This window comes from Cryptomeria japonica, chromosome 6 (genome assembly GCF_030272615.1).
Source record: "Cryptomeria japonica chromosome 6, Sugi_1.0, whole genome shotgun sequence".
Taxonomy (NCBI): domain Eukaryota; kingdom Viridiplantae; phylum Streptophyta; class Pinopsida; order Cupressales; family Cupressaceae; genus Cryptomeria; species Cryptomeria japonica.
The window spans coordinates 301,288,942-301,303,088 of record NC_081410.1 but is presented as its reverse complement, the minus strand read 5'-3'; the positions used below and the strand labels follow the sequence as shown (position 1 = coordinate 301,303,088).

At 38.2% G+C, this 14,147-nt stretch overlaps 1 protein-coding gene across 1 annotated transcript; it reads right to left on the bottom strand.

Moving 5' to 3' along the window:
- Positions 1–3,220: 3,220 nt before the first annotated feature.
- On the bottom strand, positions 3,221–4,362 carry LOC131031519 (uncharacterized). The gene has a single exon (XM_057962646.2). The coding sequence runs from the start codon at positions 4,221–4,223 to the stop codon at positions 3,537–3,539; it is 687 nt and encodes a 228-aa protein (XP_057818629.1). The 5' UTR covers positions 4,224–4,362; the 3' UTR covers positions 3,221–3,536.
- Between the last annotated feature and the right edge of the window lie 9,785 nt (positions 4,363–14,147).

The following is a 14,147-nucleotide window of genomic DNA, read 5'->3' as shown; positions in this document are numbered from 1 at the left end:
GCAAAGTCATGAAAGAAAAAGAAACTAGCACCTACACAAATCAATAACATCTAGTTGGACACTAGCATCTAAAGGAGGTCATTAACACCCTTGTCAAACACTAGTGCCTAGTGATGATCACCAACACTCGTGTTGGACATGAATGTACCTATGAGGTCAGTAGCATCTATAGATTTCTCTAAGATCCTTATACACCTCCAAAATCACCTCTAGTCAACTTACTAACCTTCTACAACCAATTCCAAGCCCTTCCAATTATTTCATGCACATTTTTATTTTTTCAATCTTTCTTTTTCTAGTTATATTCCAATTGCTAACTTGATTGTTTTAATTTGCATTACATAGACATAAAGTTGTTTAGTTTATTGTCATGTGAAAATGAAATTGTAGTAGTAAAAGTACACATTCTTAAATAACTTTCTACAATTGTAGCCTAATATTGTAAGTGTTACAAGGCTAGGAGTAACTAAGTACAATGTTGTGACAAAGGTTTGCAAGGAGCTATACCTTCTTAGAGACTAAGGAACCTTGGTTCTAGCATAGGAATTCTAGAGCCATATTTGTGAGCAGCATTTTTTGTGATTGAAGTACACGGCCACATAGGATGATATAGTGTTTTCTCAAAGATGTAATGGATTGGAATGTCCTTTGGCTTGTATTCTAGGTGTAAGTGGATAAACTTTAGAAAAGAAATTTGAAAGATATAAAATAAATGGATAAAATGACCCTATCAACATTTTATATTTAAATTTGTCATTAAAAAAAATGTATTAAAATTTTAAATATTTTACAATGTCAAAATATGAACATCACTAACAATTATGAAGACATCTTACAAATTAAATTTCGACTTTTAATTTAAGAAAATATATTAAAAAAAGCTATCAAGATGTAAAACATCTAACTCTGCCATATTTCATTAGAGGACTACAAATATGTGCAGACCTCCAATCCAACATTGGCAGTGTCTACTCAAAACTTTTTGATAGAGCCTTCCACCCATTATGGGTATGTGTTATTCTAGATCTATGTCAACCCATTTGAATGTTTCTATGTCAACCTTGTATTTGTTGTACTTTTAGAGCTTCATATTGCTTCCCTTAGTAGTTGCTTTTTTGGTCTTGGCTTTGATTTATTGATAGTGTTTGGGCCGATTGGAGCCTTTTGCTTTCCTTCATAAGTTCTGGTTATTGATCTTGAAGCATCGTTTGTTGATGTGAGAAGCTTTTGATCCATGTTTGGTGCAAGGAGATTACATGAATTAGTTGAAGCATAGGTCCTGAATTGATTTTGATCCATGTTTGGTGCAAGGAGATTACATGAATTAGTTGAAGCATAGGTCCTGAATTGATTTGGATCCATGTTTGGTGCAAGGAGATTACATCAATTAGTTGAAGCATAGGTCCTGACTTCTTTAGTTTTTAACTTTCAATGTCTTCCACTTCATTGTCTGATTTTGAGACCAAAAAGCATGGAAAGAATTGTTTTCATTTTGTGTGGTTCCCTCTTCATGTGCCATAGTTTCCCTTTGAATCTATATGGCACCTTTAGGATTTGTTTTCGATTTGTGGTGTTGCCTTTGTGATTGGACACGTGCAGCTCTTCGATAAGGCTATACGGTTGTGGCTAGGGCTCTGGACAGGTTGTAGCTTCTTTGTTCTTACAATTGATGTGCAAAGAAAACCCTTGCCAAATGACAAATCTTACATTGGATGAGGATATTCTCATAATCTACGGGGCTTCCGTTCAATCCTTCCCATATCTAAGATAATACAGTCAAGCAACAGTTATTAAAAATCAATCCATGTATAGCTTAAAATAGCAGCGTGCTTGGTAAATTCAAAGGTACTCTCCTGTTGGTCCTCCAATTCCCCCGAGGATAGATTCTTGCCAATACTCACTCAAAAACAAAGATAACTAGAACGATACTGGAACTATGCTCAGATAATCTTTTATGGGATTGAAGGTAAGGGGGAACTGATTTGTGAACAAACCCGACTTTTTAATAGACCAGGGACCTCCTTGAAAAACCATATCCTTTTTTTATTTGGGGGAAATATATGCATAAGTGTCCCTTGGACATCATGATAATATCTACAAATCTAGAGGGTTTTCAGTTTTCTTGCACCCAAATTCTTAGAATTTTGGGTTTTAGAGAAGTCTCTATAAAGCTGCAGATAAGAACCCTTTCCTTAAGCAGGTAGAGTCAATTTTCCATTTCATCCATGTAAATTTTACCTTGTGCAGAGTTTCCATCCTAAATAACAAACCTTTTTCTTTTTTGTGAGGAAAGAAAGCTTAATAGTCTTTCTATGGGCTTGATGCTGAAATTGCAGTAAATGTTCTGTATAAATCTGATTTGTTCCATGAGAGACTGCAAATGTGAAAGGAGGGCTTGGATTCAAAAGGTGGGCTTTCATGCCACAACCCTTGCATCCTCAGTCTCCCCACCTCTCCAAAGAGAAAAGAAAAAAGAGGGCAGATCATTGCGTCAATCAGCGCAATGTTGAGTTGGGGGATGATAATAGTTATTGGTGGGAAGAGATCACTAGTTTAGGGGTAAAGAGCATAAACCAATCTTGGAGGCAGCAGCGCATCTTCAATAAGTGCACAGGCACTCAAATGGACTTTAATGCTGGTAATCTCATACATCACATTAACATCTAGCTTGGCTACGACCTCCAAACCAACTTTGGTCTTTTATAGGACCACTCACCACAGTCCAATAGCTGGCAGGCCTGATTTTCCAACATAGTTATTAGAAATAAAACGAAGTCGATAAAGAATATAGTTCACACAGCAGAACAGGTCAGTAATGGCCAGTTTGTACATCTTGTAGATACTAAATTATCAGCTACAGATCATGAACCATAAGGCATGGCAAGAGGTTTGCAAGCCATAAACAGGGCATATCACACGGGATATATCAATTCTTCAAGGCCAGTTTGTACATCTTCTAGATACTAAATTATCAGCTACAGATCATGAACCATAAGGCATGGCAAGAGGTTTGCAAGCCACAAACAGGGCATATCACACCGGATATATCAATTCTTCAAACCCCAGACCCATTTCAGAATGGCATTCACCTTTCTCTTAAAATGGCTTCATCGAATGAGTTACAGCTGTTGAGAGCATGAGTAGAATGTGGTAATATGGATAACAATATTTCACAATGTTTGACCAACTGTTAGACAGTGTTTTGGATTGGTTCGCTTCCTAACAAACAAATACCACGACCAAAATTCTTAATGCATCATGAATTATGTCTAGCATTAGTACAAACTCCAACGTGCTTAAACCATTCAAGTTCAGCGACACTAAAGTTAAATTAAATGATTGTTAATGTGAAGCTCAGCTCCAAAACAGGAAAGCTATATCCACTAGCTTTGATAAGCTTAATATGAAAAACTAAACCTGAAAATTAACTGGAAAGAGGCATAGTAAACCTGCTGCATTCCACCAAAATGTAAATGGGTCAATGCAATAGCTGTTGGACAGTAAGGATAGATCTCGGAAACAGAATTTAGAGTACCTTATTGAAGAAAGTAACCAGAGAGAAAGAGGATGAAGAGAAACAAAAGGGACCCAAAAATCAAAGCACTTTTCTGCCCTCCTGTTAATGAGTTTCCTCCAAGGCCAAATTGTTGGTTCTGAGCGAAACCTGCAACCTCAATGCTTTTGCTATTGAAGTATGATTGGGCCGCCCCACATGTTGGGCACCTCCAATCCTCCGGGAGCTTAGAGAATTCTAAACCAGGGGCTATTGGATAAACTTGATCGCCCAAGGCTTGGTCATAAACATATCCACATGAACTGCATTCATATTTCCCAGTGTTAAGAACAGCAAATTTTTCTTCAAGTTCCGATCTGGGATTAGCAACAGCAGCTTCGGCTGAATACATTTCGCCGTCCGCCTCAACAGGTCCATTGGGCTTCACGTCAACAGATGAATTATCTTCTTTCCCAACATCAATAGACATGCAGAAAGAAACCCCTCTGTGCCCTTCAACCTTGAGGTTTTTATGTATTAAATGGCATAAGCTTTTGCTTTGGGTGCTTTTACTGACCGTGAGCTGCATTGCTCTGTTAAGAGGTAGTGCAGCAGAGGGATACGTAATCCGACAAAAGTTGACTGTAGAGGTGGCCATTGCGGTAACAGAATGGTTGCAATGACCCTGTAATAACGAGGAGTTTATTGTTAGATTGCCTAATTTGGACATTGAAGATCCAGAATGAGCAATTCAGACCCTACTCGTCCCTCGCTTCATCCCCGGAGAGAATCCGTGGTGGCATATGCTTTTCCCTCCGGATAAGACTACAAGGCTAGTTCGATTAATGACCTGTCATTAGTTATGAGTTTCTAGATTTGAAGGCACTTGCCATGATTAAATGAATGGCACAACAAAGAACAAAGTAAAGCCAAATCGAGCATTGACCACGCCAATTACTCTAGGTAATGAATAAAGGGACGAATGACTTTTAATGATATGCAAGAGACATACCATTAACACATTTTAAAGTTTTTTTTCTTAATATTGGTTTTTTATTATAAATTTTGATTAAGGAATTTATTGTTTTGTCAAGCTTTGTTTTTTTCAAATAGTTCATTTAGATTACACATTATATCATATAGTTTCAGTTGTGCAACTAAAATTTTAATCATTTTTCTTAATTGTAGCTCTCAATTAGACTTTATATCATGTTCCCACATAGGGTCGAACTCTTTGATATAGGTGTTTTTTTTGACCAATTGTTTTCTAAATGAAAGTTAAGGTAGTGGAACAACTTCCTACACTAATATTGAGAGGAGGGTTATGCAAAACTTTTCAGATCTTTATCAAAAATAACACAAGTAGCATCCATACCATAACACAATGATTTGTGGGGAAAACCTTTTTGGGAGAAAAACCCCACACTCCAAAAGTTGCCCAATATATTATTTAGAAATCAACATGATGTTACAATAAACTTGCAAAGCAAGGTTTTAACAGGAGTATCGCCAAGCAAAGATTTGGAGATACGCAATAGCTACAAGAGATACAATTTACGAAACCATCAAATGGTATTACAAAACCATGAACTACAACAATGTAAAAAGTGGCATCCAACTTATCTTCAATCCAAGATGCCCTATGATGTTTCAAAACACACCAACACACATAAATCTCTTTTGCAACTCATTTATTTGTCCAAAAAGGTCTCTAAGGCCTTTAAAATTGACTATGAAACTTTCAAAAATGAAAACTTTAATATCTTCAAATCTAGAAATGATCTTGCAACGAAAATTTACTAACATGCCTATTTAGTCAATTTGTGGCTTTGGGGAAATTTTTGGACCAATTTGTGCTCAAATGTAAACTTACTATAAATAATAACATTATCTAAATGCAAACTTGTGACACCATTTTCCTAACATTCTCCCACTTGTCGAACACCTTGCAAGAGTAAAGGGAGTATCTATACCATAATTTAATCATTAGGGGCCATGAGGCCCATAGACTTCGAACACCATAGGAACCTCTTTGTGCTTACAACCTTAGTTAAAGAATATGCAACATTCATTAAAGTTTCTACTTTAACCAACTCACCATGCCATCCTTGACCATAACTCTGACAAAATAATACTAAATATCAATTTGATTGGTCATTGCATGAAAAGTTAGGTTCTTAACTAGGTAGATTGAACTCAGACTATCACAACAAACTGTCACTCCACCTTTTTTTTATTTCAATATCTAAACATAGTCTCTTAAGCCAAATGGCTTCTTTACAAACATGAGTAGTTACCATATACTCAACCTCAGTAGGGGAAAAATCAACCATGGCCTATCACTTACTCATCCAACATATTGCACCACCAAATAAAGTAATCATATAAGTATTGGTGAATCTTCCTCTATCAACATTACTTCCCTAATCTAAATCCACATAACTATGAATATCAAGGGAAATTTCATCTTCTATATGTAGAACACAATAAGTCACTGAGAGGGGGGGTGAATCAGTGATTTCAAACAATTTCCAACTATGTAGGTGCAACTGGTAAAATAAGAAAAACACTAATCAAAAATCACACACAAGAATGCATCACACATAACACCGGTTGTACGAGGAAAACCCAATGTGAGAAAAACCTCGGTGAGAAAAGTTGTTGGAGTCTACTGCTCCAATCAAGCCTCACAATGAAAACAATTGTATTACAAAGATTAAGGGCACTAACCCAAGGAGTGCCAACCCCTGCTGATTTAGGGCACCAACCCAAGGAACACCAACCCCTACTTGTTTATGGGCACCAACCCTTGCACCGAGCTCCAACTCAGTGATCTACAATGAAATAAAAACTTATTACAATGACAACACCTTGTTACAAATGATTTTTGTAACACCTATTCAACTTCTCACTGTCAGTTACAACTCTTCTCTATTTCACTGGTTCTTCCACTACCGGTTATCAATTTACTTCCTCTGATCCCTTACCGGTCACCCTCTGCCTTTCTTATCTTCAACTAATTTTCTCTGATACTCACCCTTCTCTTCTTCACTCTCTATTGCTATCTTATTGAATCTTCCTTTTCTGGTTCACACAACTGTTATATTCTTTGCATCTTTCCAGTTGCTTTTGCCTTATCGGTTAAACCTCTGCTAAACCCTCTAACCAGTTCAACCTTTCCTTTCAGTTCTACTCCAACACTTGGACACTTTTGATATTTGATCTGATCACTCTTTTCTCTCTCAATCACTCTCTCCTCTCTGACATCTATCTCTTGTGCAACATCAATCGTTTTGATCTTTAGTCGACATATTTATACTTGAGTTTTCCCACCAGAATGACGTTTAAACAATTTTGCAGTTAGGGTTTCACTCCACCGGCCACGAGGCATATCGAATCCAATCAAATCTCATCTTCGAGATTGACTTGACCTGCAACCATTTAAGCTTCACTGCCAAATCCTTCCTTCAAATGCACATTTTCTATATTTGGCAAACACGACTCAACTTTTTGTCCATCATAATAAATGAAAGCAGTAGTTTTCTTCTGTAGATCAACTGGTTGATCAAAAATCTTGCATTGATCATGAAGACAAAGGATCAAATCTCTTCCCCTCAGTCTGCATCGAGCCGCATTTCTTTGTACACCTCTTGTGATTTCAACAGTCGACATTTAATGTCGATCTACTCTTCATCAACCTCGCCAAAATACACCTCACCGACTACTTGTACATTTGCCACCTGGAGTCCATGTGTCTTCTATGTCGGCATCCACCTCATCTTAGTCCACTTTGTCGGTTTAGAATCAATCACCGATCATGCATACAACTAGTGTATCCCTTACACTGTCAATTATCTTCCCCTACAAGTGATGCTTTACCCGGTTAACCTTCATACCCGCACTTTACTGTTCTTCTGATGGATCATATTGACCGGTCATCAATCTTTGGCATATGACTAGAGTGAATCATTATGCACATCTCCATTGGATGAGATCTCTTCACTTTTGCATCTCCTTGCATACTGGTAACATACCTACCGATTGACACTGCACCTGACTACATACCGGTAATGAGCATGATAGCATTCTGCAGTTTTTCAACTGTATAACATACATACCAGTCACTCTTCTTCGCATACCATACCGGTGGTCATGTTCTCCTCTGCTATCCTTTGCTTGCTTACCGGTAGATATTGCTGCTCATGTTTACCAGTAATATACCTTACCTACCTGCTTGCATACTGGTTGCCTATACTGATTGACATCAATGACAATACAATGCCAACACTATCAAATTACCATAATAGCACAAAACATACTCTAAAGTACCCTCTAAATATTTGGAGACTCTTTTAATTGCATCCTAATGAACTCTATCAAGATTAAACATATATCTAGAAATAATTCTCATTGCTTGAGCAATTTTTGGTCTAGTGCAAACTAAAGCGCACATCAAAATTTCAAAAGCACTCTAGTAAGGTGTTGGCATTTTGATGATTATGATGTGATTGTCATTGATGGACACACACTTGCTATGAGATCACTTTGAGAATGTATGAATTATGCTCAACCGGTAATTGTTCCAAACTGGTATCATGTTGTAGTCTTTAGACTACTGTTGTTATGCAGAAAGTGTTTACCGATCTCAAGTGGTATAAAGACCCAAGCAACATAGAGAGATCAATCAATTTAAGGATCTCAAGCGGAACGGAGCAGAGGAGCTAGAAGCGGTAGTTATCTTTTTCCCAGTCTTCAATTTTTGTCAATCGGTAATCCGTTGAACCGGTATTACTTTGAGTCACCAACTGGTAACCGGAAAGTTGGACAAACCGGTAATACTCTGTGATGAGTTACCAACTGGTATATTTTTGTGATGAGTTACCATCCACCGACACTTTGACGATGTTTTTGTGTCGTGTTATCAAATGTGTCTAGATACAATGAACCTAGGAACTTGTAATGAAATCCTATTGGACCGACATGAAATCAGATTCCTTTTAAGGACATCATGTCTAGGGTTTTGAAAGGGAGAGAGTAGGTGAGTATAGCTGTTAGGTTTTGTAATGGCTGTAAAACCTCTTGAATGAACGATCTTAACAAATAAGATCAAGTCAGTGAGCTGTAATAGAGTAAGGAGTTACTGAAGACTGAAGTAATGCTGAAATGCATTAGCTATGAGCTACAATGGATCTAATCAAGTAGACTGTGCCATTTGCTAGATCATTCACTTGTTGATTACTTACATCTTTAACAAGTTAGAAACCCTTAACCGGGTAGGCCCAAAAAAGCCTTTGTAAATCCTCTAACAAGGTGGTTCACATCTGTGGATCTGAAATCCTCTCATAAGGTAGTCTTTAATCGGACTTATCTCCTAACAGAGATTGAGATTCCTAACAGGATCTGTTTTGGTAAAGAACATTGTATGACCTTAACCGGTCCGGTTACTATTCTGCAGATAGTTACTTGTGAGTTTCATCTCACCGTGGTTTTTCCCATTTGGGTTTCCACATCAAAATCTTGTGTTATGGTGATTGTGCTTCTATGGGTGAATGCATTATTTGCTATTTGGTTTGCACGTGTGTTAACCGGTTTGTTTGCTAAACCATTTTACTGGTTTATTGCTAGACTATTAAAGTGGTTAAGTTCAGTATTTTTTGGTATACTATTTCACCCCCCCCCCTCTTAGTATTCATCAATTGGTATCAGAGCCAACCTTTCTATAAGTCTAACCACTTGGAAAGAGATATGGGGGAATACACTGTGAGGGAACTTACTCATCGGCTCACTCAGTCTGAGCAAGCCTATGATGAACTTATGGTCAAATATAAGGCCTCTCAGGCAAAAAGAAGAGAGCATGCTGAAAAACTGATGGAGCTAACTGAAAACAGTTCTTCTGATGAAGCGGACATGGAAGCCCTAATTCAAGAAATTGAAAAACTGAATGAGTCCAATGCCAACCTAAGAAGGGAACTTGAAGGCCTAACTATCAGAATGTGTCAAGAGCTTGAGAACCAAAGGAAAGCTGAAGATCTGGTAAAAGACAAAGATCATGAGATCTCCAAGTTGAAGCAAGAGATTAGTGCACTTACCGCTTGTCTTCACGGAAGCAAAATGGAAAAAGAAGAAGTGCAAGGTGAACTAAACATGGATATCTCTGAGAATGCAACCTTGAAGGAATCTAATGCTACCATTTCCAAAGAACTCACTGAGTCAAAGGAAATACTTGCCAAATTCAATAAGAGCTTTGTCAAGCTAGAGCAAAAGCTTGAATCAGCTAAACTGGTAAAGAATACCAATGGACTTGGTTTCTCTGAATATGAGGAAGGTGAGACCTCTGGAACAAAAAGTGGAGCATCAAAGAAACAACCGACATCAAAGGATAAAGGTAAGCAAAAGTTCAAACCTATTTGCTTTAACTGTCTCAAGGAAGGACACACTGCTAATGTATGTAGAAGTAAGGCTTACAATAATTTTTCTTATTTTCTAACGGTAAGCCTACATCCAATAGATTCAATGGTAATTGTTATGCATGCAACAAGTTTGGGCATAGAGCATTTGAATGTAGGTCTGTCATGCACAATACCGGAAGGTATCCTCAAAGGAATCAAGGAGTTTTTCCTGAACCCTCTGGGAATCAGAACCCAAACCCGTTTAATACCTATAGTCATCAGTCAGGCAGCGGTGGCTATCAAGCAGCAACCGGATGGAGAGCAATCTGTGTGATTTGTCATGGTCATGGTCACACTGCTACAACATGTAGAAGGAAGAATGGAAACATGAATAATGGACCTTGGAGAGCACCTAGAATGGTTTTCTATCACTGCAACAAACCGGGTCATATAGCAAGATTCTGCAGAGCAAGAAAGAGTATATCGGATGATATACCAATCACTCCGGAAGGAAAAATAAATTTTGAAATTGTTCGAGCAGATATGAAAAAAACCTAGAAGAAGAAGCTAGAAGAAGTGATTCAAGAAGAACTGATTTCTACACCCAGTGTGGAAGTCGCTAAACTGGCAAACTAAGCATTAGAAAAGCTTAGGGGGAGCAAATGGTGAAATATCTCGAACCCCCGCTTGACACTGGTAAAAGACCTTAACCGGTATGAGATACCTGTCAGATTGGGAGAAGACTGGAAATAGTATAAGGCAAAATTAGGGTTTATGCCCTAATAGTGGAGCATTTATTATGGTAGGTGGAGAATCTATTTAAAAGGAATTTTCAAATCATTTGTCACTATCATTTTTTAGAGAAAAGAAGTTTTCAAGTGCAGAGCAAAGAAAAGCGATTTACATTGCAATTCAAAGAATTTATCAAAATCCTGAAGAAGAATATGAAGCAAACATCTTTTGGAGAAGTGTAGAATGCAAACCGATATCTCAGCAACCGAAGGAGTGTGTTGCGAAGTTAAAATTACGAAGCCCTAAATTTTGATCTATGAAGGTATTTTCAAAATTCTCTATTTATCATGGCTTCAACATCACATGCTAGCTCTAGTGCACCTGTTGATTCTGTAGACTTCATTCAACGGAAGGCAAAATACAATGCCCTATGTCAAATACCCGTTGGTGTCATAGTGGAAGAAGGCATTTCAGATTTCATTGACTGCAAGATTGAAGACCTAGGATCTCTGATGATCCATTCCCAGTTGAGTCGGTTATGTGGAAAGGATAAGAAGATTAATCCGAAATTTTGCATTCTGGAAAAGAAGAAACTTCACAATGCAACCTATTTTCTTGAAGAATTTTTGGATGATCACATTCGAATTATTCTGAGCAGAGTACATAGTGATAAGATGTACTTAGAGCAGACTCATGATATCACACCAGAAGTGATTCATGTCGTCACCAGTTTCTGCAATGTCGGTGAAGTGCCAGCCCTAAGAAAGATTAGCAAGACAGAAATGACTAAGCTCACCGGTTCTATGAGCGATTCATGGGGAATGACTGTCAATTCCATCAAGGATGATCTGGTCAAATATGCATGTATGGTGATAGGATATCAGACGTTCCATGCCAGCAGAATCAACTCTATCTCTGCTGTAGTGGTAAATGCCACCTACAAGATGATCAAGGAAGATGCATCATTTGATCTGTGCACTGGTATGCAAAGACAACTTATGTTGAACCTCAAGTTGATCAAACAAGACAATGTCCTGAAATTTAAGTTTGGACAACTATTGGTTGGGTTGTTCTTCTACTTCCAAGGCTACTTTCTAGGAGTAGGTGATATTCAGTGGTCTGCTGACGAACCAGTGACAAAGCAAATCAAGGAAAGCCTACAAGCGGTTGGAACCGGCTATCTGAAAGTGTTGAACAAATACTTTAATGAGTTCAGAGGCAAAATGAATCATAGGGTAAGAATATCCGGTGATATAGTCAAAAAGTATGAGGAAGACATCTGCTTCACCATCAAAGTTGATGAGTGCATAATGGAGGTAGTTGAGCATAGATAGGAAGAAGTGGAACCAATCAAATATGAGGTAATGTATGACATGTTAGATGGGTATGCCTCTACCCTAATCGCCTCGCCCCTTGATCCAAAGGAAAAGAGAACCGACACCTATTTGGAAAGGAATACACCAGTTCAAGAACCCTCAGTGAAGAAGGGAAAGGTAGTGCCTTCAGCATCGACATCGGTTACCACAACAAGTCCCAAAGTGACCAAGCAGTCACCAGCAAGGAAGAAACCGGAAGCGGCACCCGCCAAAGTCTTTGAGAGGAAGCGGAAGACAAAAAACAATACACCAGACTTAGAGGACACTGTCTCTGAAGAACAGCCTAAGAGGACTAGGCAAACGAGGAAAAAGACAAAAAGTGAACCGACAACATCTGCACCAATAAATATTGATATTTCCTCTTACAAACCTTTGACACATTGTCAAAGAACAATTAAAAATATTAGAAGAAAAGTACTTGGTGATTTGAAAGAGTGCTTTGATGATTTTAATGATGATGAAAAGAAAGAAGTTGAACAGGAAGTTATCAATTATTTATATATTAATGACTGGTGGCCATCAAAAATTAAATCTGAGACGCTTGATTCTTTGTATAATTCTTTAGACAACAAGTGGCACATTGCCATAGAAAAGGAACAAGAAATAAGAGAGGAAGTATTTGCACAATACTTTCCTGATGTGCCTAAAACAGAACTATATGAAGTGGTGGAGAAATATTAGGGCCTCTTCTTCATGAGAAGAAGAAGACTCCTGTTATTGGAAGGAAAAGTTCTAGAAGTGGTCAAAGATACCCAGTTCCTTGCTCAATCAGATTTAAGACTACATGAAGTGGATGAAGCCAATAGGAAAGTAGAGCAAGATCTGGAAATCACTCAACTAGATGAAGTATACAACAGTGAAGGAGAACCGGTCACCACTCAAATAAAACCGATTGATGTTGATGCCTTAAACGGTGACAATGTTACTCCAGATGCACCAGTAGAAACAGAAGGTTAGGAGAAACAAGAAGAAGACAAGAGAAAACAGGCAGAGGAAGAAAAGGAGAAACAGGAGGAAGACAAGAGAAAACAGGTAGAGGAAGAGAAGAAGAAATAGGAGAAAGAAAAGACAAAACACGCAGAACAGGAAAAGAAGAAAGAGGATGAGAAGAAAAAGAAAGAGGAAGAAAAGATAAAAGAAGAGGAGAATAAGAAACAAGAGGATGAGAAGAAGAAGAAGGAAGCGATAAAGGAAGAGGAGAAGAGAAAGGAAGAGGAGAAGAAAAAGGATGAAGATGAAAAGAAGCAGAAAGAAGAGGAGAAAAAGAAGGCAGAAGAAGACAAGAAAAAAAAAGCCAAAGAGAAAGAAGAAGTGGCATAGAGCACTCAGATGGAGACTCCAAAGGCAACTGGTAGTCAAGCCAAATCAGCTGACATTACCAGTCCTATTGACCTCTAGTTTGCAAATGAATTGGAGCTACTGCAGAGCATTAAGCTTGCTCAAGATCGATTGGATGCTCTAAGGAGGAAAGAGGAGGAAGATGTTATCCAAAATGCGGTGGAAACACTCACCAATTTGATACCTAGTACAAACCTCCCAAATATCGATTCCTCACTTGCACAATTAAAGCTTCTATGTACAGTTGTGGAAAACCAGGTCCAAAGCCTGGAAGAAGTTGCAAAAACAAATGCCAAAAAGGAGCATGAAAAGGCTCTGAACATTGCCTTGGTCAAGAAGTTGAATGAGCTTCGGTCAGAACTTTAGAAGGCACAAAAGGAAATTAGAGATGCAATGGATGAGGGAAATCTACTACTCAACAAGATTTGTCAACCTCATTTATTCTGTGATGATGTGCTCACTCAGAAGGACAAACTGCAATCTGATATGCAGCCATTTATTAGCACCTTCAAGATGCCATATGATTCCTTCTCCACATATGGACAAACTGCTCACCGGTTTCAAATTCAGTCTGCAAGAATAGAGGCAGAGATAAGCAACCAGACACGTAATTTGTAGGAACTTCAACTGGTCCTATTGCCAAGACTGCAAATTCTCTAGAAATGCTACCTCAATGTAGATGCCCTAACGGTTACTCAAGAGATGAGTACCATGGATGCCATGGAGGAGCAGGTTTATCAGACGCAAACAGAGAATGAGGTTGCTACCTCATTTCTTGAATCATGGTATTTATCCATGAAGACATTTATGTAGGATTTT